The sequence below is a fragment of the Anomaloglossus baeobatrachus genome, chromosome 3 (genome assembly GCF_048569485.1).
Source record: "Anomaloglossus baeobatrachus isolate aAnoBae1 chromosome 3, aAnoBae1.hap1, whole genome shotgun sequence".
NCBI lineage: Eukaryota > Metazoa > Chordata > Amphibia > Anura > Aromobatidae > Anomaloglossus > Anomaloglossus baeobatrachus.
This window is the reverse complement of record NC_134355.1, coordinates 110,330,171-110,354,304: the sequence shown is the minus strand read 5'-3', so window position 1 is coordinate 110,354,304 and position 24,134 is coordinate 110,330,171. Positions and strand designations below refer to the sequence as shown.

At 48.2% G+C, this 24,134-nt stretch overlaps 1 protein-coding gene across 1 annotated transcript in view; it reads left to right on the top strand.

Annotated features, from left to right (window-relative positions):
* CFAP36 (cilia and flagella associated protein 36) overlaps positions 1 to 24,134 on the top strand; it is a 95,055-nt gene that overhangs the window by 45,683 nt on the left and 25,238 nt on the right. Inside the window, exons 6-8 of the mRNA XM_075339378.1 lie at positions 14,578 to 14,620; positions 14,739 to 14,814; positions 16,168 to 16,328. Coding sequence (XP_075195493.1) covers positions 14,578 to 14,620; positions 14,739 to 14,814; positions 16,168 to 16,328 — 280 coding nt within the window. The remainder of the gene's footprint in view (positions 1 to 14,577; positions 14,621 to 14,738; positions 14,815 to 16,167; positions 16,329 to 24,134) is intronic.

Genomic DNA, 24,134 nt, shown 5'->3' with positions numbered 1-24,134 from the left:
GAGAGTGGAAGGCAGATGCTTCGTCCAAGAAGTTTCTTGCTGGGCTCCCTTTTGCTGGTTCACGGCTGTTTGGTGAACAGCTGGATGAAATCATTAAAGAAGCTACTGGCGGGAAGAGTACTTCCATGCCACAAACAGACCAGGAAACCCGCCCAGGGTAGGAATAAATCGAGGTTTTGTTCCTTTCGTTCCTCCAACTGGTCATCCTCTAAGCCTTCCGCCTCGTCCGCTAACTCAGCCAAGGATCAGAAATCCAACTGGCGCCCAAAAGCGCGTCCGCAGAAGACCGCAGGAGGTTCTGCCACTAAGGCAGCTTCCTCATGACTCTCGGCCCGCTCCAGCCACGTCCTTAGTCGGTGGCAGACTCTCCCACTTTGGCGCCGCTTGGTTAAAGCAGGTCTCCGATCAGTGGGTGAGAGACATCATATCTCACGGCTACAGGATAGAATTCTCTTCCAGCCCTCCAAACAGATTTTTTCTCTCAACTCCCCCCTGCTCCAAGGCCGCCGCCTTCTCGCAGGCCGTGGCGTCCTTGCAGGCAAACGGAGTGATTGTCCCAGTTCCCGCTCAGGAACGGTTCAGAGGTTTTTACGCAAATCTCTTCCTAGTTCCAAAAAAGGACGGTACCTTCCGGCCCATCCTGGATCTCAAACTTCTCAACAAGCATGTCCGGGTGCGGCATTTTCGCATGGAGTCTCTGCGATCAGTCATTGCCTCTATGACCCAAGGGGAGTTCCTGGCGTCCATCGACATCAGAGATGCCTATCTACATGTGCCAATCGCAGTTTCACATCAGCGTTGGTTACGTTTTGCGATAGGAGAGGATCATTTCCAATTCGTGGCTCTCCCCTTCGGGTTAGCCACGGCCCCTCGGGTATTCACCAAGGTCATGGTGGCAGTGATTGCGGTCCTGCACCTCCAGGTGTTAGCAGTGCTTCCTTATCTGGACGACCTTCTGGTCAAGGGTCCATCCAGCGCAGACTGTCAGCGGAGTGTTTCGCTCACTCTCGCCACCCTAGCCCAATTCGGGTGGATTGTCAATCTTCCCAAATCCACTCTGACTCCGACTCAGAGTCTCACGTACCTAGGGATGCAGTTCGAGACTTTGCCGGCACTTGTGAAGTTGCCCTTAATCAAACAGCAGTCTCTCCGGCTAGCGGTGCGCTCTCTCCTGAGGCCCCGCCGTTATTCCCTCAGGCGCCTGATGCAGGTGCTGGGTCAAATGGTGGCTTCCATGGAGGCGGTTCCCTTTGCCTAGTTCCATCTGCGTCCTCTGCAGCTGGACATTCTCCGCTGTTGGGACAAGCGGCCTTCCTCCTTACAGAGGTTAGTGGCTCTGTCGCCATGGACCAGGACCTCTCTTCAGTGGTGGCTTCGACCCCTCTCCCTGTCCCAAGGGCGCTCCTTCCTGGCTCCGTCCTGGGTGATTCTCACCACGGATGCCAGCCTATCCGGCTGGGGAGCGGTACATCTCCACCACAGAGCTCAGGGCACTTGGACTTAAGCCCTTTCAATCATTGTGCTGGAAACCAGAGCTGTGCTTCTAGCTCTCCTAGCCTTTCAGCACCTGTTGGCGGGCAGGCACATTCGAGTCCAGTCAGACAACGTGACAGCGGTTGCCTACATCAATCACCAAGGCGGGATACGCAGCCGCCTGGCAATGTTGGAGGTCCAACGCATTCTTCAATGGGCGGAGGACTCAAAGTCCACCATATCCGCAGTCCACATCCCTGGCGTAGAAAACTGGGAGGCAGATTATCTCAGCCGTCAATCCGTGGACGGTGGCGAGTGGTCTCTGCACCCAGCAGTGTTTCAGTCAATCTGCCGTAAGTGGGGCACTCCGGACGTGGACCTAATGGCATCCCGTCACAACAACAATGTTCCGGTTTATGTGGCTCGCTCCCACGATCCTCAGGCCTTCGCCGCGGACGCTCTGGTTCAAGACTGGTCCCAGTTTCGTCTGTCCTACGTGTTTCCCCCTCTAGCTCTCTTGCCCAGAGTCCTACGCAAGATCAGAATGGAGGGCCGTCGAGTCATCCTCATTGCACCGGACTGGCCCAGGCGAGCTTGGTATCCGGACCTGCTCCAACTGTCCGTGGAGATGCCGTGGCATCTTCCAGACCGTCCAGACCTGCTCTCGCAAGGTCCGTTTTTCCGCCCGAATTCTGCGGCACTCAAATTGACGGCGTGGCTCTCGAGTCCTGGATTTTGACAGCTTCTGGTATTCCTCCTGAAGTCATCTCCACTATGACTCGGGCCCGTAAGTCTTCCTCCGTCAAGATCTATCACAGGACTTGGAAAATTTTCCTGTCCTGGTGTCGCTCTTCCGGCCATTCTCCTTGGCCATTTTCGTTGCCGACCCTTCTGTCTTTTTTACAGTCCGGTCTGCAGCTAGGACTGTCCCTCAACTCTCTCAAGGGACAAGTCTCAGCTCTATCAGTGCTGTTCCAGCGGCGTCTCGCCCGGCTGGCTCAGATCCGCACCTTCATGCAAGGTGCGTCTCACATCATTCCGCCTTATCGGCGGCCCTTGGATCCCTGGGACCTTAACTTGGTCCTCACGGTATTGCAGAAACCCCCCTTTGAGCCTCTTAGGGAGGTTTCTTTGTATCGTCTTTCTCAAAAGGTGGCCTTTCTAGTTGCCATAACTTCTCTCAGGAGAGTCTCTGATTTGGCTGCGCTCTCCTCGGAGTCACCTTTTTTGTTTTTTCACCAAGACAAGGTAGTTCTCCGTCCGACCCCGGACTTTCTTCCTAAGGTGGTCTCTCCCTTCCACCTTAACCAGGATATTTCCTTGCCTTCCTTCTGTCCGGCCCCTGTCCATCGCTTTGAGAAAGCGCTGCATACTCTAGATCTGGTGCGTGCTCTCCGGATTTATGTGGCTCGCACCGCTGCGCTTAGGCGGTGCACCTCTCTTTTTGTGCTAACCACAGGGCGGCGCAAGGGTCTCTCTGCTTCTAAAGGCTACTTTACACACTGCGATATCGGTCCCGATATCGCTAGTGTGGGTACCCGCCCCCATCTGTTGCACGACACGGGCATATCGCTGCCCGTGCCGCACAACATCGCCCAGAGCCGTCACACATACTTACCTGTCCGGCGACGTCGCTGTGACGGGCGAACCGCCTCCTTTCTAAGGGGGCGGTCCATGCGGCGTCACAGCGACGTCACTGAAGCGTCACTGAACCGCCGCCCAATAGCAGCGGAGGGGCGGAGATGAGCGGGACGTAACATCCCGCCCACCTCCTTCCTTCCGCATAGCGGCCGGGAGGCAGGTAGGGAGAGCTTCCTCGCTCCTGCGGCGTCACACGCAGCGATGTGTGCTGCCGCAGGAACGAAGAACAACCTCGTTACTGCTGAAGTAACGATAATTGGGAATGGACCCCTGTGTCGCCGATTAGCGATTTTTCACTGTTTTTCAACGATGCAAAATCGCTAATCGATGTCACACGCAACGGCATCGCTAATGCGGCCGGATGTGCGTCACGAATTCCGTGACCCCAACGACTCCGCATTAGCGATGTCGTAGCGTGTAAAGCCCGCTTAAGCCGACCTTGGCCCGTTGGATTAGATCGACCATTTCGGACGCCTACCAGAGTACTCAGGTGCCTCCCCCGCCGGGGATCAAAGCACACTCGACCAGAGCTGTCGGTGCCTCTTGGGCTTTTAGGCACCAGGCTACGGCTCAACAAGTCTGTCAGGCTGTCATTTGGACTAGCCTGCATACCTTTTCGAAGCCCTACTAAGTGCATGCTCATGCTTCGGCAGATGCGAGCTTGGGCAGACGCATCCTTCAGGCGGCTGTCGCCCACTTGTGAAGTTAGGCTCCGCCTACTTCTTAGTTTTTTCTGTTTATTCCCACCCAGGGACAGCTTTGGAACGTCCCATGGTCTGGGTCTCCCAAAGGAACGATAAAGAAAAAGAGAATTTTGTTACTTACCGTAAATTCTTTTTCTTATAGTTCAGTATTGGGAGACCCAGCTCCCTCCCTGTTGCCTGTTGGCAATTTTCTTGTTCCGTGTGTTATCACCAGCTGTTGTCGTGGACAGAGTCTCCGGTTGTTCCGGTTGTTACTCGGTTCTACTTGTGGGTGGCTATTCTCCTTCAGCTTTTGCACTAAACTGGCTAGGACTGGCTACCAGGGGGTGTATAAGCTCAGAGGGAGGAGCTACACTCTTAAGTGTAGTACTTTGTGTGTCCTCCGGAGGCAGAAGCTAAACACCCATGGTCTGGGTCTCCCAATACGGAACTATAAGAAAAAGAATTTACGGTAAGTAACAAAATTCTCTTTTTTTCAGTCCTTAACGAACTTAACTAATGTCTTAGAGACTATAGTCTCTGTTCTGGACAGTCTTCCTAGCATCCCTACCACCTCAGGTTCCCACTGCCAACTCGTATTGTAGCCGTTGGCCACTCTAAAGATCAGAGAAAAGGATTAGCTCAGGCTCCTTATTCAGATCCATTTCCCCTGGTATCTACAGTATGGTCTCTCTCTCTCTCACTCCCTAATGCTTCTATAGAACTGGATTGATTCTCCCACTGTGGACCCTCTACCAAGACTGTGGACCTCTCTACCAAGACTTTCCTCCTGCTTACCGACAGAGCTTCCCTCAAAGATCCCACTGACAGGCACATGGAATCCATTGCAAAGTCAGATTTCAAATCTGGCTCCACAACGTGATCGCCCTCTGCTGCTACATGGGTCTCCAAATCAGTTTCAGCTTGGGCCAAGCAATTGTGACAGGGCATTCTCGCCGGCGCCTCTTTTGACAACTTGGCAGATCTAACCAACCAGATTGCTTTCACCAGAAAATATCTTCTCTCTGCCTCCCTTGATTCAGCCAATTGTGCCATTCAAACCTCTAGCAATCTGTGGCTATCCTCAGATTAATATGGCTCAAAGCCTGGTTTACCGACCCAGCATGTAAAAAGTCTCTCACTCGGCTACCCTTCCAAAGTTAACATTTGTATAGAACCAAGTTGTACTAGATTTATTCAGAAGGTCACTGGCAGTATGCGTACCCTGCTCCTTCAACAAAGACCCAGACACCCTCCCTCCTATCAGACATAGGACCATGCCTTTTCGGTCCTTTCGGCCGTGCTCCACTTCCGAAGGGTCCAACCATCAAGAGAAGACTTTAAGACAGCAGAAAAGAGACCTTTGTTTATGTCAGCTCCCTTCTGGCGTTCTCGTGGACAACAGTCCAGAGCTTCCAGAAACCGATCCAACAGGTTCTACTCCTCTTGATGGACCACACCCACCTGGGAGGCCTCTCTGGGTGGCCGGAAGCCTTCTCTTTCAGGACATTTGGCTTTCTGTAGTTGAAGATGGGATCGGAGAAGTGGTTGCCTCTGATTACAAAATAGAATTTGCCTCATTTCCCCCCCATGACTGTATTTTTGAGTACCATTGCCAAGGGATTCCACCCTCATTCCAAGTTTTTTTTCAAGGCCACTTCTTCTCTTCTCCAGCTAGGAGAACATTACACGGGTTTGTGCTCAAATTTTTTTGTAGTCGCCAAAAAAGACTGTTTCATTTGACCCACCCTAGAGCTGTTACTGAAAAAGTATGTTTGTCATCATTTCAGAATGGAGTCGCTTCGATCAGAGAGAACCTCCCTGAATCCCAACAAATTTGTCTGCTCAGTGGATATTCAAGACTCCTTTCTTCTCATGCCCATTTTTTTCCATAGCTCACCAGTGCTATGTCTTTTTGCTTCTCCTACTGCTTGCTCACTAACTGAATAGCTTTGTGCCAGTTGGCGGGTGTAACCTGCAGAGGAGGAGACAATTATTTTGCATAGTTTCAGCCTCATAGTGGCAGCAGCATTCATTAATTATAATTAAGAGATATAAGTTTTACTGGAAATCGCAATCCTGAAATATGTAATTTCTTTATCGTTCCTTATGGGAGACCCAAACCATGGGGTGTATAGCTTCTGCCTCCGGAGGACACACAAAGTACTACACTAAAAGTGTAGCTCCTCCCTCCGAGCATATACACTCCCCGGATGACAAATCCAACCAGTTCAATGCTTTGTGTTCAGGAGGTCACACACACACATGCATCCTTTGATTTTTGATTTCAAAGATTTGGAAGAAAAGCGGGTCCATGTCTGGACTCCCGGCATGTCCCTTCTCACCCCACTGTGTCGGCGGTGCTGTTAAGGTTGATTTCAGGGCTGGAGCCTTCACATGCCGCGCTCCTTCAACATCCTCTGAGAGGCTCTGGCTTGAAGTGGGAGCCATCACGGTTCTCACTGCTTTGCAGGAGACCGGTCTCCATCTGCAGCCCTGTTCAGGATCCTGCCGGACGGAGCGATGACCCCCCAGGGACCTGGCACCTGAGTCTCAAGCTAAGTACTGAGACGTTATTACCACAGAAAGTGGTCTTTCCAGGGGTCCCTTGTACTTTATTTGTGGGGGAGAATGTGTTATATGTATGTTTTAACATTTCCGGCCGGTTCTCCAGTTTTCACTGGAGAACCGCGCCGATGGTGCCTGCACGCTGGCCGCATGTTTAAATCTAGGCCCCGGCTTCGCCTGAGGCCTAGTTTCGATTCTATGTCAGTCAGTGCAGTGAGACAGGGTGGCTCCGCCCACCGGCTGCTCAGCACAGGGAAGGGACACTCCTCACTGAGGAAAGCTTCCATCCCCTGTATGCCTCATTGGCCCTCCGTCCTGCTCTCAGAGTAGGCCCCGCCCCCTCTCCTCGCTGCGGACGCCATTTTCTCAGCGTTCTAGGGCACAGAGATCAATGTCTGCAAACACATTGTGACAAATGGGGGCCTGGGACAGAGCCCCCAGTTATGGGGGATCTGGAGGGCACAGAGATGCCCCTATGTTAAACAGTATGGCAAGCCACAACCTCCGGTTGTGCAGCTGCTTATACACTCTGTTTATATACTCTGCTGGGGTTTTTTTTCCGAAAAGCCCCCACTTCTGGGGAATCTGGAGGGCACAGAGATGTTATGTTATACGGTCTGGCAAGCCACAACCTCTGGTTGTGCTGCTGCTTATATACTCTGTTTATATACTCTGCTGGGGGTCTCTCTGGACAGAGCCCCCACTTCTGCAGCATGTCTCATATCAGTGCAGGGCTGCAAGGCTGTTTTTTATTATGCACCGCATGTTGACTCGTACTGTCTGTACCGAGCACATAACCACATTGTGATGCCTGCTCTGACATAGTGGTGCCTCAGCCTGGAGGCTTATCCCCAGTGGTCCCTCCGGCTGCTCCGGCTCCGGGGTAGAATCCCTCTTTCCAGGGGACAGCTGTCCCGGACACTGCTGAGCATGCATCAGCCCCCTTCTCAGGGCGCTTCTGCTGCTACGGCTCGCTCAGCAAAGCTCACAGAGGATTCTTCATCTGGGAGCCCGTCCTCCTAAAATGGAGACGCAGGGTCCCCTTTCCCTCCTCGCCCCACGGCTCTGGTTCACGAGCTGACTCGCAGGACAAGGAGGATGCCTTACTGGGGGCTCGGACGCTCTCCATGTACCCTATTGATCTGTCCGAAAGTGACGCAGATGCTAATGATTTGATTGCGTCCATTATATTTGTCCTGGACCTCAATCCGCCTGTATCAGGGGAGCACCCCTCTTTGGCAGAAAAGCATCAGTATACCTTGCCTAAGAGAACAAGGAGTGTGTTCCTTATCCACTCCAGCATTCAGGTCACTGTGACCAAGCCCAGAGCCTGTCCTGACAGACGCTTCCCAGAGCGTGGTTCTGATGACTGTTTCCCCCTTCCACCAATGGTGGTCAAGGAGTGGGCTCATTCACCAAGGGTGGACCCTCCGGGGTCTAGACTTTCAGCCCGGACAGTTGTATCAGTGGCTGACGGCACCTCTCTGAGGATCCCACTGTCCGCCAGGTTGTCCTTCTGGCCAAATCTATATATGAGGCGGCAGGGGCCTCGTTCTCCCCATCTTTTGCAGCAGTGCGGGCTCTCAAAGCCATCTCTGCTTCTCGGGAGGAGATGCATTCCCTCACCAGGGCCTTTATGCCCGAATTGGTTGCCTTAACTTCCAGGCTTCAGTCTTTTCATCCTATAGCTGGAGACTGTCACCGCACTGCGGTGGCCTCGGCTACTTCCCTCGCTATCCGCAGGTTCCTGTGGCTTCGAGAGTGGAAGGCAGATGCTTCTTAAGACATTCCTTGCTGGACTCCCTTTTGCTGGGACCAGTCTATTCGGTGAACAACTGGATGAAATTATTAAGGAAGCTTTTGGCAGGAAGAGTACTTCCATGCCACAACCCAGGAAACCTTCCAGGGCAGGAACCAGTCGAGGTTTTGTTCCTTTCGTTTCTTCTAACTGGTCGTCCTCTAAGCTCTCGGCCTCGTCCACTAACTCAGCCAAGGTCCGTAAACCAACTGGCGCATGAAGCCGCGTCCTAAGTCGGCAGGAGCTGCTGCCACCAGGGCAGCCTCCTCTTGATTATCTGGCCGCGCCAGTAACGTCCTTGGTCGGTGGCATGCTCTCCCTCTTGGGCGACGTGTGGTTGCAACACGTCTTCGATCAGTGGGTGTGGGTTACCATCTCCCACGGCTACAGAACAGAATTCTATCCAGCCGCCAAACAGATTTTTTTCTGACAACTCCCCCCTGCTCCAAAGCCGCCGCCTTCTCACAGGCCGTGGCATTCTTGCAGGCCAATGGAGTAATTGTACCAGTTCCCGACTGGGAACGGTTCTGAGATTTCTACTCAAATCTCTTCCTAGTCCCCGAAAAGGACGGTGTTTTCCGACCTGGATCTCAAGCTTCTCAACAAGCATGTTCAGGTGCGGCAATTTTGCATGGAATCTCTGCGATCAGTCAATGACCCAAGGAGATTTCTTAGCATCCATCGACATCAGAGATGTCTCTCTGCATGTGCCATTCGCAGTTTCACACCAGCGTTGGCTACGTTTTGTAATCGGAGAGGAACATTTCCAATTCGTGGCTCTCCCCTTGGGTTAGCCACGGCCCCTCGTGTATTCACCAGTTGCGGTTCTGCTCCTCCAGGGGTTGGTAGTGATTCCTTACCTGGACGCCCTTCTAGTCAGGGCTTCATCCAGTGCAGACTGTCAGCGGAATGTCTCGCTCACTCTCGCCACGCTTGCAAGTCCACTCTGACCCCGACCCAGGAACTTACGTACCTAGGGATGCAATTCGAGACTCTGCTGGCACTTGTGAAGCTGCCCTTAGTCAAACAACAGTCTCTTCATCTGGCGGTTCGCTCTCTGCTGAGGCTCCGCCGTCATTCCATCAGGCACCTCATGCAGGTGCTGGGTCAGATGGTGGCGTCGATAGAAGCGGTTCCCCTTGCCAGTTCCATCTGCGTCCCCTGCAGCTGGACATTTTCCGTTGTTGGGGCAAGGGACTTCTTCCTTGCACAGGCTGGTGGCTCTGTCGCCACAGACCAGGAGCTCTCTTTAAGTGGTGGCTTCGGCCCCTCTCTCTGTACCAGGGACGCTCCTTTCTGGCCCCGTCATGGGTGATTCTCACCACGGATGCCAGTCTATCCGGCTGGGGAGCAGTGTTTCTCCACCACCGAGCACAGGGCACTTGGACTCCGTCCGAATCAGCCCTCTCGATCAATGTGCTAGAAATCAGGGCTGTAGTCCTAGGACTCGCAGCCGCCTAGCAATGTTGGAAGTTCAACATATCCTTCAGTGGACGGAGGACTCCAAGTCCACCATATCCGCAGTCCACATCCCAGGCGCAGAAAACTGGTAGGCAGATTATCTCAGCCGTCAAACCGTGGACAGCGGCGAGTGAGCCCTGCATCCGGCAGTGTTCCGGTCAATTTAGCAGGCGGGGCACTCCGGAAGTGGATCTAATGGCACAACAACAAGGTCCCGGTTTACGTGGCTCGCTCCCACGATCCTCAGGCCTTGGCAGCGGACGCGCTGGCTCCAGATTGGTCCCAGTTCCGTCTGGCCTACGTGTTTCCCCCTCTAGCTCTCTTGCCCAGAGTCCTGCGCAAGATCAAAATGGAGGGCCGTCGGGTCGTACTCATCGCCCCAGGCCCAGGCGAGCTTGGTTCCCAGACCTGCTCCGTCTGTTCGTAGAGGTGCTGTGGCATCTCCCGGACCGGCCAGACGTTCTCTCAGAGGGTCCGTTTTCCACAACAATTCTGCGGCTCTCAGATTGACGGCGTGGCTCTTGAGCCCTGAATCCTTACGACTTCAGGCATTCCTTCCGAGGTCATCTTCACTATGACTCAGGCTCGGAAGTCTTCCTCGGCCAGGATTTACCTCAGGACTTGGAGAATTTTCCTGTCCTGGTGTCGTTCTTCCGGCCATGCTCCTTGGCCGTTTTTTCCTTGCCGACCATCCTGTCCTTTCTACAGTCCGGCCTGCAGCTAGGTCTGTCCCTCATTCCCTCAAGGGACAGGTCTCGGCTCTGTCAGCGTTGTTCCAGCGGCGTGTCGCCTGACTGGCCCAGGTGCGCACCTTCATGCAGGGCGCATCTCACATCATTCCGCCTTACCGGCGGTCTCTGGATTCCTGAGACCTTACTCTGGTCCTCATGGCCTTACAGAAACCCCCCTTTGAGCCTCTTAGGGAAGTTTCGTTGTTTAGTCTTTCACAGAAAGTGGTCTTTCTGGTGGCCATAATTTCTCTCAGGAGAGTCTCTTATTTGACTGTGCTCTCTTCGGAGTCACCCTTTTTGTTTTTTTTCACCAAGACAAGGTGGTTCTCCGTCCAACTTCGGGCCTTCTCCCTAAGGTGGTGTCTCCTTTCCACCTTAACCAGGACATTTCATTGTCTTCCCTTTGTTCGGCCCCTGTGCATCGCTTTGAGAAAGCGTTGCATGCTTTAGATTTGGTGCGGACGCTCCGGATCTATGTGTCACGCACCGCTGTTTCTTAGGCGGTGCACCTCTCTTTTTGTGCTGACCACACGTCAGCGCAAGGGTCTCTCGGCTTCTAAACCGACCCTAGCTCATTGGATTAGGTCGGCCATATCCGATGCCTACCAATGTTCTCAGATGCCTCCCCCGCCGGGGATTAAGGCGCACTCGACCAGAGCTGTCGGTGCCTCTTGGGCTACGGCTCAGCAGGTCTGTCAGGCTGCCACTTGGTCTAGTCTGCACACCTTTTCAAAGCACTACCAAGTGCATGCTCATGCTTCGGCAGATGCGAGCTTGGGCAGACGCATCCTTCGGACGGCTGTCGCCCATTTGTGAAGTTAGGTTTCGCCTACTTCTCAGTTTCTGTTTATTTCCCACCCATGGACTGCTTTGAGACGTCCCATGGTTTGGGTCTCCCATAAGGAACGATAAAGAAAAAGAGAATTTTGTTTACTTACCGTAAATTCTTTTTCTTATAGTTCCGACATGGGAGACCCAGCACCCTCCCTGTTGCCTGTTGGCAGCTTTCTTGTTCCGTGTGTTTTCACCGGCTGTTGTTGTAGACAGAAGTTCCGGTTATTCCGGGTTTTACTCTATCTCTACTTATGGGTGGATGTCCTCCTTCAGCTTTGGCACTAAACTGGTTGGATTTGTCATCCGGGGAGTGTATATGCTCGGAGGGAGGAGCTACACTTTTAGTGTAGTACTTTGTGTGTCCTCCGGAGGCAGAAGCTATACACCCCATGGTTTGGGTCTCCCATGTCGGAACTATAAGAAAAAGAATTTACGGTAAGTAAACAAAATTCTCTTTATTTTGGTCAGGAAGACCTTCCTTCTTGAGATGGATTGCAGACAGGAAACTATATGACAGACTGCTGATAGAATAGGGGTAGATGCCCAGGGGTGAATAGCCCTATTCACCTGGGCATTTACTCCTATCAGCGTTCTTTCATATAGTTTCCTGACTGCAATTCATCTGAAAAAGGTCTTCCTGACTGAAATGTTGCATATTTCAGGAAAATCTATATCGCTTGATTACTTAGCGAGGGCTGGATTCCTTTATTTGTACACGGAGAGGTATCCTATCCGGCCACCAGATCCACATACAGAGTGACGTACAGTATATCCCAGGTATATATGCAGCAGAATGGTCTTCCTGTGGCCCCCAATGAAGGCTCAGAGATTTTATGTTGAGTACCAAAAATCCTCATTTCAGCCTATCCTCTCAAATTGGGGTAAGGTAGTAGCTGGTCTTTGAGAATTTTAATGTTCATGATTTTAGATGGGTTGCCACATCTGGATGCTTTTTTTTTCTAACTGCAAACCTGCATGCATCAGATACCCCAGCCATCAGCTCATATTTCTCGGGAACGTTATACACTGCAGTATCACAAGCAAAACTACAAAGTGATTGTTTGTGTCATTGGATAATGCAGGAAGCGTAGGTCTCCACTCTGGCAAGGTCATAAATCTGGCATGTACTGCTAGAAAAACCCCTATAACCTCCCAACTGAGCTGTTTTAAGTGGATACAGAGGGTAATTGTACGTTCAAGTAATTTTTCTATCGCTCTGTGTTTACATGAGGAATAGCACTATTTCTGGCCATAGAGACTTGTATCCTGCATTTCACCAGTTTCCCGCTTTGCAAGCTCTGTCTGTTATTTTGCAAAAAACTGAGATGGACAGAAGAGATTAACTACTGTGATCTCTTCCATACACAAGAGTACAGCGGGATTACTGCTAGTCATTCCTTAGCCAGCATACGTAGGCAAGCAGCAGCATGGAGGACATTATACAGCAGTACTGAGTAGTATAGCTGTGAATCCAGCTTTGGGGCGAGATAACAGTATCCGCCTGTCTTCTCACTTTAATCCCCACTCCATGAATTTAAATAGAAGATGTAACCTGAGATCACCATGTCGGCAGTCTGTCATGTCCTGGCCAAGACAGATTGGAGCTGCTTTTAAGAGTGAGTGAAGTGTTCAGGTGGGAAGTGAAGAAGTAAATTCTAAGTACAACAGAACAGCACAATGGCTCAGTGGTTAGCACTGTTGCTTTGCAGCGCTGGGGTCCTTCGTTCAAAATCTACCAAGGACAAGATCTGCGAGGAGCTTGTATGTTCTCCCCCTGTCTGCGTGGGTTTCCTCCCACACTTCAAAGACCTACTGATAGGAAATTTAGAGTCTCAGTGGGAATATTAATAATGTCCGTAAAGCGCTGTGGAATATGATGGTGATATAAAACGAGTAAAATAAAAAAAAAATAGAGAAGAAAGGAGAATTCTCTGATAGGATATGTTACAAAGTTTCTTATTCCCCTGTACTACTGAATTATGTACAGTAGTTTGTTGAAAATTCAGGTCTCTTTTAAATTATTTCCTATTTTTTTTATGCAGTCTGAATCTGCTGATGTAGTAAATAATATATTGGGTAAACATTAAAGCCAGTATAAACGTCTGTAGATTTCTACATAAGGCTAGGTCCACATTTCCGTTGTTTTGCATCAGTCACATGCGTTGCTTGATGCTTGTGACTGATGCTTTGTTCAACGGGTGACAAGATTTGGAATTCATTGTCATCATAAAGCGGATTCCGTTGTAAAACGTGAGCGAGAACGATCAGCTGATCGCTCTCATTAGCCGGCCACCGGGTGATCAGCTGATCACTCACAGAAGGCGGCTGCCGGGCGATCAGCTGATCGCTCTCATTAGCCGGCCACTGTGTGATCAGCTGATCGCTCACAGAAGGCGGCTGCCGGGCGATCAGCTGATCGTTCGGCCGCTGACAGAGAGCATGCGCAGCGAAATCAAAATCATTCCGCTGCTCAAAAAAAGGCTACATGCTGCGTTCCTGCCGCCCGACGGTCAGTCGTTCCATGACTGATCAGTCAGGCGGCGGATCCAACGTAAGCGCATCAGTCACAATCCGCCGCTCATGCAAGTCTATGGGAACAACTGAATCCGCCAAACGGATTGCGTTGTTCATCAGAGCGACGGATTGTGACTGATCGAAAACAACGGAAATGTGGACATAGCCTAAAGGCTGCTTTACACCAGAAGATCTATCGTGCGATAGATCGTCGGGGTCACGGTTTTTGTGACGCACATCCGGCATCGCTGGCGATGCCGGCCTGTGTGACACCTCCTAGCGACGCAGTATCGCTCACAAATCGTGAGTCGTGTACTGCTCGCTAGGTTCCATAATATCGTTTAATTTAGTAGTTCATCGTTTCCGGGGTAGCACATGCCGCTCCGTGTGACACCCCGGGAACGATGAACAGCAGCTCACCTGCGTCACGCGGCCGCAGCCGGCTATGTGAAGGAAGGAGGTGGGCGGGATATTTACGTCCCGCTCATCTCCGCCCCTCCGCTTCCATTGGCAGGCGGCCGTGTGACGTCGCTGTGACGCCAAACGTCCCTCCCACTCCAGGAAGTGGACGTTTGCCGCCCACAGCGAGGTCGCACGAGAGGTAAGTATGTGTGACGGGGGTTACTGACTTTGTGCGACACGGGCAGCGATTTGCCCGTGACGCAAAAAGGACGGGGGCGGGTACGATCGATTGTGAAAATGCACAATCGGTCGTACCGTGTAAAGCAGCCTTTAGTGTGGCAATATTTGTTCTGTATCGCAACATAAAGAAATGATATACCATAGTGATCAGTGGAGTGTTTGGTGTTCTCCATGTTCAGACAGAGGGGACTATTTTCTTCAATTTATGGAAGGTATGCTTGCTATTTTCCAGGATATCCAGAGAGGAGTACGAACAGGAGCAGTTGCGCAGAAAGGTTGGAAAATTACTCTTTATTTTATTTCTTTTAACAAGATAAATTTCTGTTGCACAATGAACTATATTGAGTAACATCTGACTTTTGTTTTTTGATTTTTCATTTTTTATTATCATAGGAAAAAATTGGATCGGATATAAATAAAAATCTCCCTAAAATGTGTAAACATGAGAAAATGACAACTCCAGAGTCAGGTAATAGCAGGATTGTCATCCAAGTTTACTTCAGTGCGCATGGAGCCTAAATTGTGCCCTCAGTTCAGCAAGTGAATTTGGAAAGATAAGGTTGGCTGTTTACGAGCTTCATTTATTTTCATCTCTATCCGTTTGTGGAACTTTACAAAAGTCCACAGACCTACTTGAAGCTGATTATAAACTGTGCAGCATGGTCTAAAAAAACAAAAAAATAAAGTGTGCATTACTTCTTTTCTGAGTTATTGGCACAAATGTAATTTGAAAATACATTTTTAGGTTTCCTATTTATTTTTAAGTTTTCAGTGTCACTTGTTGTATTTTGCAATCAAAAAATGGGGTCTGCACTCAGACTAAAGCGGCCTTTACACGCTACAATATATCTAACGATGTGTCGGCGGGGTCACGTCGTAAGTGACGCACATCCGGCATCGTTAGTGATATTGTAGTGTGTGAAACCTACGTGCTATTGCGATTGAACGAAAAACCGTTGATCGCATACACGTCGTTCAATTACTAAAAATTTAACGTCCGGTTTTTCAATGTTCCCGAGGCAGCACACATCGCAGTGTGTGACACCCCGGGAACGATGAGCACATCTTACCTGCGTCCCGCCGGAAATGCTGAAGGAAGGAGGTGGTCGGGATGTTTACGTCCCGCTCATCTCCGCCCCTCCGCTTCAATTGGCCGGCCGCTGTGGGATGTCGCTGTGACGCTGAACGTCCCTCCCCCTTCAGGAAGTGGATGTTCGCCGCCCACAGCGAGGTCGTATGGAAGGTAAGAACGTGTGACGGGATTTAATCGTTTGTGCGACATGGGCAACAAATTGACCATGCCGCACATATGATAGGGGCGTGTGCGATCGCATACGAGATCGCATGTGTAATTGTAAGGTGTAAAGCAGCCTTTAGAATGATGGTGGTGCAAGTGAAAAAAAATGGGTCAGTAACCCTATAGCAATATATCCTAAAAATATCACTGCACTCATAGGTTATGATGCAAAAAAGGTGAGGAGTTTTTTGATACAAAAAGAAAGCGACTGGAGGTATTCGACGTTTCGACCTGCCTGGGTCTTGTTCAAGACATCACACTGCAACACCGCCGCTGCGCTTGCTAACCTAGATCCTACTATCTTCAAGGCCATTCACATATACACAAACGCCAGTGCATTTTTCCATATCCCTGCAACCCATCCTCAAGCGACTCTTGACTAAGACCCAGGTGGGTCGAAACATCGAATGACTCCACAGATGCTTTCTTTTTCTATCAATAACTCCTCACTTTTTTTGCATCATAACCTTTGAGTGCAGTGAAATATTTTACTTGTATTTTGATCATTGTGTTCCTTATTTGCAGAACAAGTCAGACCTCTTCAAACCATCGAGCAGTCCTTATTGCAGGAAGAACATCCATACACACCACCGTCTGTAAGATGTAAAGAGCTTAGTAGCACAGAAGCCGCTGAAGCCTGGATGGAACAAGCCAGGAAAGAAGCTGGTATACAGGGCACCTTAACTGTAAGAACTTCAGTTTATTTAGTTATGGTTTTTAATCATGTCCTAAGTATGACAGATCTCGAGTCTGGTGAACGGAGTGTGTAACCACATTTGAGATAAGTAAACCATTAATATGGGCATACAAGTTAGAGTTCCTAAAAAAGTGTTACCTGTTTGACTCACATCTCATTCCTTGCTTTAGAGAAATCATCTTTCATGACCTCTTCCAGGCTATGGGGCAGGCTCTTGGCAGAAAAAACAGCTGCCTTCTCTCTTCATTATCCTTTCCTTCTGTGCAGGTGCCGGCAAGCCACTGGTACTTCCGCCCCCAGTATTCTCCGGGGAGTGAAAGTACCAGTGACTGGATGGCATCTGTGGAGAAGGACAGGGAAGACTGAAGAGGGACGAAGGGAGAAGGAATGCTCGAGATTTCCTCTACATACACCCGATGTCATAGGGACATAAGAAGGTCTTCTGGATAAAAGCCTGCCCCATAGCCTGGAAAAGCTCATTAACATTAAGTCATAAAATATGATTTCTCTGTACTAAGGAATGAGATGTGAGACAGACGGGTACCGCTTTTTTAGTAACTCTATAGCCTGCATGCCCATATTAATAGTTTACCTCGCCCAAATGTGGTGACCGATTCCTTTTAACCATTTCAAGACCTGGTGATTTTATTTTTTTCCTTTAACCCCTTCAGCCCCCGGGCACTTTCCGTTTTTGCGTTTTTTGTTTTTTGGTTTTTTGCTCCCCTTCTTCCGAGAGGCGTAACTTTTTTATTTTTCCATCAATCTTGCCATATGAGGGCTTGTATTTTGTGGGACGAGTTGTACTTTTAAATGAAACCATAGGTTTTACCATATAGGGTACTGGAAAACGGCAAAAAAATTCCAAGTGCGGAAAAATTGCAAAAGAAGTGTGATCGTACAATAGTTTTTGGGATATTTTATTCACTGTGTTCACTATATGGTAAAACTAAGATATCTATGTGATGCCTCAGGTCAGTGCGAGTTTGTAGACCCCAAACATGTATAGGTTTACTTGTATCTAAGGGGTTAAAAAAAATTCACAAGCTTGTCCAAAAAACGTGATGCACGTTTTGCGCCATCTTCCAAAACCCATAGCGTTCTCATTTTCAGGATCTGAGGCTCAATGATGGCTTACTTTTTGCGTCTCGACCTGACGTTTTTAACAGTACCATTTTTGCGCAGATGCTACGTTTTGATCGCCTGTTATTGCATTTTGTCCAAAATTTGCGGCGACCAAAAAACGTAATTTTGGCGTTTGGAATTTTTTTGCCGCTACGCCGTTTACTGATCAGATTCATTGATTTTATATTTTGATAGATCGGGCATTTCTGAACGTGGCGATACCAAATATGTGTGTATTTTGTATTTTTTTAACCCTTTAATTTTCAATGGGGTGAAAGGGGGGTGATTTGAACTTTTAGGTTTTTTTTGTTTTTTTTTTTAATTTTTTAAAACTTTTTTTTTTTTTTTACTTTTTTTTTTTTTATTTTACTAGTCCCCCTAGGGGGCTATAGCGATCAGCAATCCGATCGCTCTGCACTATCTGCAGATCTCAGCTACAGAGCTGAGAACTGCAGATTTGCTGCTTTACTTTCAATGCCGGCTGTATTCCGGCATTGAGAGGAAGCGAGTCATGTTAGCTACAGGCGTCATCACATGACCCTGTGCTACCATGGCAACCACCGAAAGTCACGTGATCATGTCACGTGACTTCCGGTGGGGGCGGGGTAAGTGACTGTCATGGCGGCGCCCATATACATATCGCTGCCAGATTTTGGCAGCGAAATGCAAGGGGTTAATGGCCGCGGGTGGAAGCGATTCCACCCGCGGCTAGCAGGCACACATGTCAGCTGTTGATAACAGCTGATATGTGCGCGGATCGCAGCCGCCTGCCGGCGGCAGGGGGCGGGGCTTACCGGCACACGATCCATGACGTACCCAGTACGTCATGAGTCGTTAAGGGGTTAATTTCAAGAACCACAGTGAGTGCTTGCTTTCTTACAGGACTATTTGTAGTTTTGATCAGGGCTGTGGAGTCGGAGTCGGAGTCGTGGAGTCGGAGTCGGAGCTCATTTTGGTGGAGTCGGAGTCGGAGTTGGAGTCGGTATAAAATGCACCGACTCCGACTCCTAAAATATATAATAAATTGGGGACAGGAGTGCAATGCAGAATGTGCTGAATATTTTACTAAATAATAACATTTAGTATAATGCTTATATTTAAGTGAAAAATTTATTGTAGTATAATGTGAACATCAGACATTTAATTGTTTTTATGATACAATAATCAAGATATTTGGATAGAACATAAAATATTTATTGGATACAACTTTAGAACACAAAAAACTAATAAATTGTAAATATGTAATATTATATATATATACACAGTGTATATACACACACAAGATATATATGTAATCTACTGTATATTACATAGTGTATTACATATTTACAATTTATTACAGTTTTTTGTGTTCTAAAGTTGTATCCAATAAATATATTTTATGTTCTATCCAAATATCTTGATTATTGTATCATAAAAATTATTAAATGTCTAATGTTCACATACACATATTCATGTACTACAATAAATTTTTCACCTAACTATAAGCAATATATGTAGGAGTCGGAGTCGGAGTCGGAGTCGGAGCCGGAGCAAGAGAATTTGAGGAGTCGGAGTCGAAGGTTTGGCTTACCGACTCCACAGCCCTGGTTTTGATTGACACTATTCATTATACCATACAATTACAATCAAAAATTTCAAGGTGACAGATGGGGTATATAATAGAAGTAAAGTACGGCCACTCCATAAAGGCATCAATAGAAGGCAAAAGAGAAGGAGTATTAAATGGCCAACCATATAGTCAGAAAAAATCATCAGGACCATTGTCATTATAATATAAAAACTAAGAAAGTTTATTAGATACAAATTCAGACAATGGTAAAATCACATTAATAGAAAAAAACATGATAGATAGGAGAACAGTCCCAGACAAATAATCCCAAAACAGGAGGACATCAACCCAATGTAGTAAAGGCATATACAAAGAATGGGCAAGCAGCACCCAGAAGATGTAGTAGAGGAAGTTCCTCTGACTGCAAATACAAAAAATTGTCCCTAGAGCAAGGCTGCTTACCCATTACAAAGTGCAAAAGTGCTTAAATAGTGCCAGGGCAGAAGTCCAGATATTAGTGGGAGAAGCCCCAACGCGTTTCGCTTTGCGTTGCTTCTTCGGGGGGCAGTGCATGCATCCTATGTGGCCAAACACCCCTAAATACCCCTGTACATTACCATAGATCACCGCCATCTGTGCCGCATGTATCGCGTCAGCGTTCCCCATCCACCCATCACTTCCGGGTCTCCCCGGCGGAAGTGACGCCACATCAGCGTCACCTCCCACCGCATCCGAGATCCTCAGCGTGGGCGGAAGTGGGGAACGGCAGGATACATGCACCGCGGCCATCTTAAGTGTGGGCAAGAGAAAGGGCGTCCCCGAACTCAATGCCACACGGAACATAGCATCCCATAATGTTATTATAGGTCCGTTCCACACTGATTCGCCTCAAAGAAAGAGGGGAAACACTAAGATGCCATCACTGGAGAGACCCAATGTGATGGCACCAAATATAGGCTGGTACATGTGTATAGGACCGACAGGGGTATCCCTGGAGCAACAGGAGAGCAGGGGAAACCAAAAGGTGATAATAATCACTACATAAATGGAAGAAAAATACAAATATAAAGGACACATCATGAAGCATTTACATAAATCAAATGCATATATGCAACATATTCTTGAAGGCTTCATTTCTGTGTCACACAAAGTCCATCATATTGGCCACAAAAAGACATAAAGGCACTAAGAAAAAATAGAAAAAAAGGGGGATGGGAGGTAGTTAAAAATCAATTTAAAAAACACAACATACATAAACACATATGAAATGCCCCTAGAGAGACAGAAAAAACCACAATAACATTATTATAAGAATGGAGAGAAGCTGAGTTTCTCGTTGAGACCCTTAGGTGTCATGGTTCCAAGGCGGACAATCCATGCACATTCTCTCTGTGCCAAAATCTTGCCATAGTCACCACCCCTCGCCCCAAGATGGACCACATCTATGCCCCTTACCCTAAATTGGGTTGGGTCACATCCGTGTACCACCTTGTGGTGACGGGGTAGCGTAGTAAGGCCAGGGTCATCCATATCCAAATCTGATGCCGCAGAAATATTTCTAACGTGTTCACGTGTACGTAGGCGCAATTCACGTGTCGTAAGTCCTATATAGACTAAATCGCACCCACAAGTGGCATAATAGACTACATTGCTTGTACGACAAGTGATATGATGGCGTATCTCAAATTCACGACTGCCATCAGCAGAAGAGAATGTAGTTGCTCTTGTCATATTACGACAGGCAATGCAATTGCCACAAGGAAAAAAGCCACGTCGTGGCTCGCCGGCACCAAAAAGGCGAGGCACCTTAGCCACGTAATGGCTATTGACCAATGAATCACGTAAGTTAAAGGCCCTTCTAGCTGTCATAGGTGGATTAGATGGCAACCTATCCCCAAGGGAAGGTTCAGTCTTGAGCACATCCCAATGGCGTTTAAGTATAGTCCGCATATCCTGCCATCTGTCGTTATAAGTGGATATGAACCTAGCAACAGGAGCGGTCTCCACTTTCTTTTTTGAGACCAATAAATCATTCCTTGGTGTACTACGGGCCCGATGATACCCTCTGCGCACACTCCTCCCACTATATCCCCTAGAATTGAATCTCTCCCGGAGATTTTTAGCCTCTTCTTCAAATAGATGGTCATTAGAGCAGACTCGTTTGGCTCTTAAATATTGGCCAACTGGTATCGCGGAGATTGTGGAGGGAGTGTGCGCAGATGAGGCATGGAGAAGGCTATTCACTGAAGTCTCCTTGCGATGTATAGTGGTCTGGATCGAGCGGTCTGAATGCACGGATATATGAATGTCCAAAAAATCAATAGCAGCAGCATGACATTTGGATGTCAATTTGATGTTATAGCTATTAGAATTTAAAACAGAAATAAATTGAAAAAATTCCAAATCAGTGCCCTTCCAAAAAATCAAAATATCATCAATAAAACGGAGCCAGCACTGCGCTTGAGACGCGGCGGGCACGCCCTCGCCAAAAATCTCCCTCTCCCAGTAGCCCAGGAAAAGGTTTGCATACGAAGGCGCGCACGCCGCGCCCATCGCAGTGCCGCGCTCCTGTAAAAAGAATCTATCCTTAAAAAGAAAATAATTGTGCGTTAAAATAAAAGAAAGTAATTCCAAAATTAGTTCAATCATCGGTGCATCCAGACCGCTCGTCTCCAGAAAAAACCTTGCTGCTTGGAGTCCAAAGGTATGACCAATGGATGAGTACAAAGACTCAACGTCTACAGTGGCCAGTATGACGCCAGGATCCACAAAGATCCCATCAATCTGCCTCAGGACGTCGGAGGAGTCCCCGACATAGGAGGGCAAAGTCTGAACCAAGGGATGCAGGTAAAACTCGTAAAAAGGTATTTTGTATTTTTTTAACCCTTTAATTTTCAATGGGGTGAAAGGGGGGTGATTTGAACTTTTAGGTTTTTTTTGTTTTTTTTTTTAATTTTTTAAAACTTTTTTTTTTTTTTTACTTTTTTTTTTTTTATTTTACTAGTCCCCCTAGGGGGCTATAGCGATCAGCAATCCGATCGCTCTGCACTATCTGCAGATCTCAGCTACAGAGCTGAGAACTGCAGATTTGCTGCTTTACTTTCAATGCCGGCTGTATTCCGGCATTGAGAGGAAGCGAGTCATGTTAGCTACAGGCGTCATCACATGACCCTGTGCTACCATGGCAACCACCGAAAGTCACGTGATCATGTCACGTGACTTCCGGTGGGGGCGGGGTAAGTGACTGTCATGGCGGCGCCCATATACATATCGCTGCCAGATTTTGGCAGCGAAATGCAAGGGGTTAATGGCCGCGGGTGGAAGCGATTTTATGATACAATAATCAAGATATTTGGATAGAACATAAAATATTTATTGGATACAACTTTAGAACACAAAAAACTAATAAATTGTAAATATGTAATATTATATATATATACACAGTGTATATACACACACAAGATATATATGTAATCTACTGTATATTACATAGTGTATTACATATTTACAATTTATTACAGTTTTTTGTGTTCTAAAGTTGTATCCAATAAATATATTTTATGTTCTATCCAAATATCTTGATTATTGTATCATAAAAATTATTAAATGTCTAATGTTCACATACACATATTCATGTACTACAATACATTTTTCACCTAACTATAAGCAATATATGTAGGAGCCGGAGTCGGAGCCGGAGTCGGAGTCGGTGCAAGAGAATTTGAGGAGTCTGAGTCGGAGTCGAAGGTTTGGCTTACCGACTCCACAGCCCTGGTTTTGATTGACACTATTCATTATACCATACAATGTACAGAAAAATGAAAAGAAAAGTTCCATGTGGGGTGAGATGGTAAAAACAAGCAAACATTCATTGTGCAGTAAAAAGGACTTAAAAGGGTTTTCCGACAAACATAGTTAATTTTAACGTTGATTGTAATCCATAGCTCTTGGAATAATAATACTTTCCAAAATTGGATTTGTTTAAAAAAAATGTTCCTAAGCTGAGATAATCTTACATTTCTCTGACGCCTCATTGGGGGACACAGGACCATGGGTGTTATGCTGCCTATCCATAGGAGAACACTAAGTAGATGCAAAAGCATAGCTCCTCCTCTGCAGTATACACCCCCTGGCCGGGTTAGGCAAGCTCAGTTTTAGCTTAGTGTCTGTAGGAGGCACTTCCTTTCAAGGTTTGTTATTTTTTGAGGGCGACGGTTTCCTTTTGGGACCGATCTCCCACTACCATCAACGAGCGGGAACGTGGAGTGTCGCCTCCACGTACCCCCTCCTGCGACGCTGGATCCTGGGCTGGACGACGGGTTCCACAGACACCGATTTTCCAAAGCCCAGGGTAGAGGCCTGTGCCCCTATAGCCCAATTCCTCAGCCCCTCTTTGCAGGCTCTGAGTTGAATATGGCACCGGTGTGACCGGACACAGCAAGCTGAGGTGCAGGGAATTAAGGTGAGATCCCCCCTGACTGGTTTCCTAGACAAAGGGAGAAAAGACGGTGCAGGGAAGGCTCCCAGGACATTTACAGTATTTATTGTGAGAAAGTCCCTTGCTGAGTGAAAGGAGGAGAGCCCCAAGGATCCTGCACACACAGTGTTAACTTTTCTCTAGGTTGCTGGCTGGAGGAGGGGGGAAGTCACTCCTGATAATTTCCCGGTGGCAGGGGGAGGGCTCAGGGACTCACGCTGTTTATTTGCTCTGTTTATTTGCTCTAGCAGAAAAGCCGTCTGATAACCACCAGTGACAAGCTGTGTGCTGACTGGAGGGAGAGGGAGGAAAACTATCAGAAGCTCCCTTCCCGCCGTTTTTTACTACCCACAGCAAGGGGGGGGCACACTGACTTCATCTTTGCGCTCTTTTAGCACTAAGCCCCGCCCCTCTGCGGCCGTGATAAGCCCCGCCCCCCCAGGAAAGCGTGCGAAGATCTCCATAGAGCTTAATCCTTCCTGAGGACAGGGCCATCGGCTGATTCTGGTGAGGTGCTTGCTTCACTTGTAGCTCTGCTGAGCATTGCTCCCCTTCCTGGCATACTCCTATTAGAAACATGCAGAATTCTAAGGGCACTAAGAGTGCTAAGGCCCACATAGTCTATTATTCAGCCTGCACTGCCT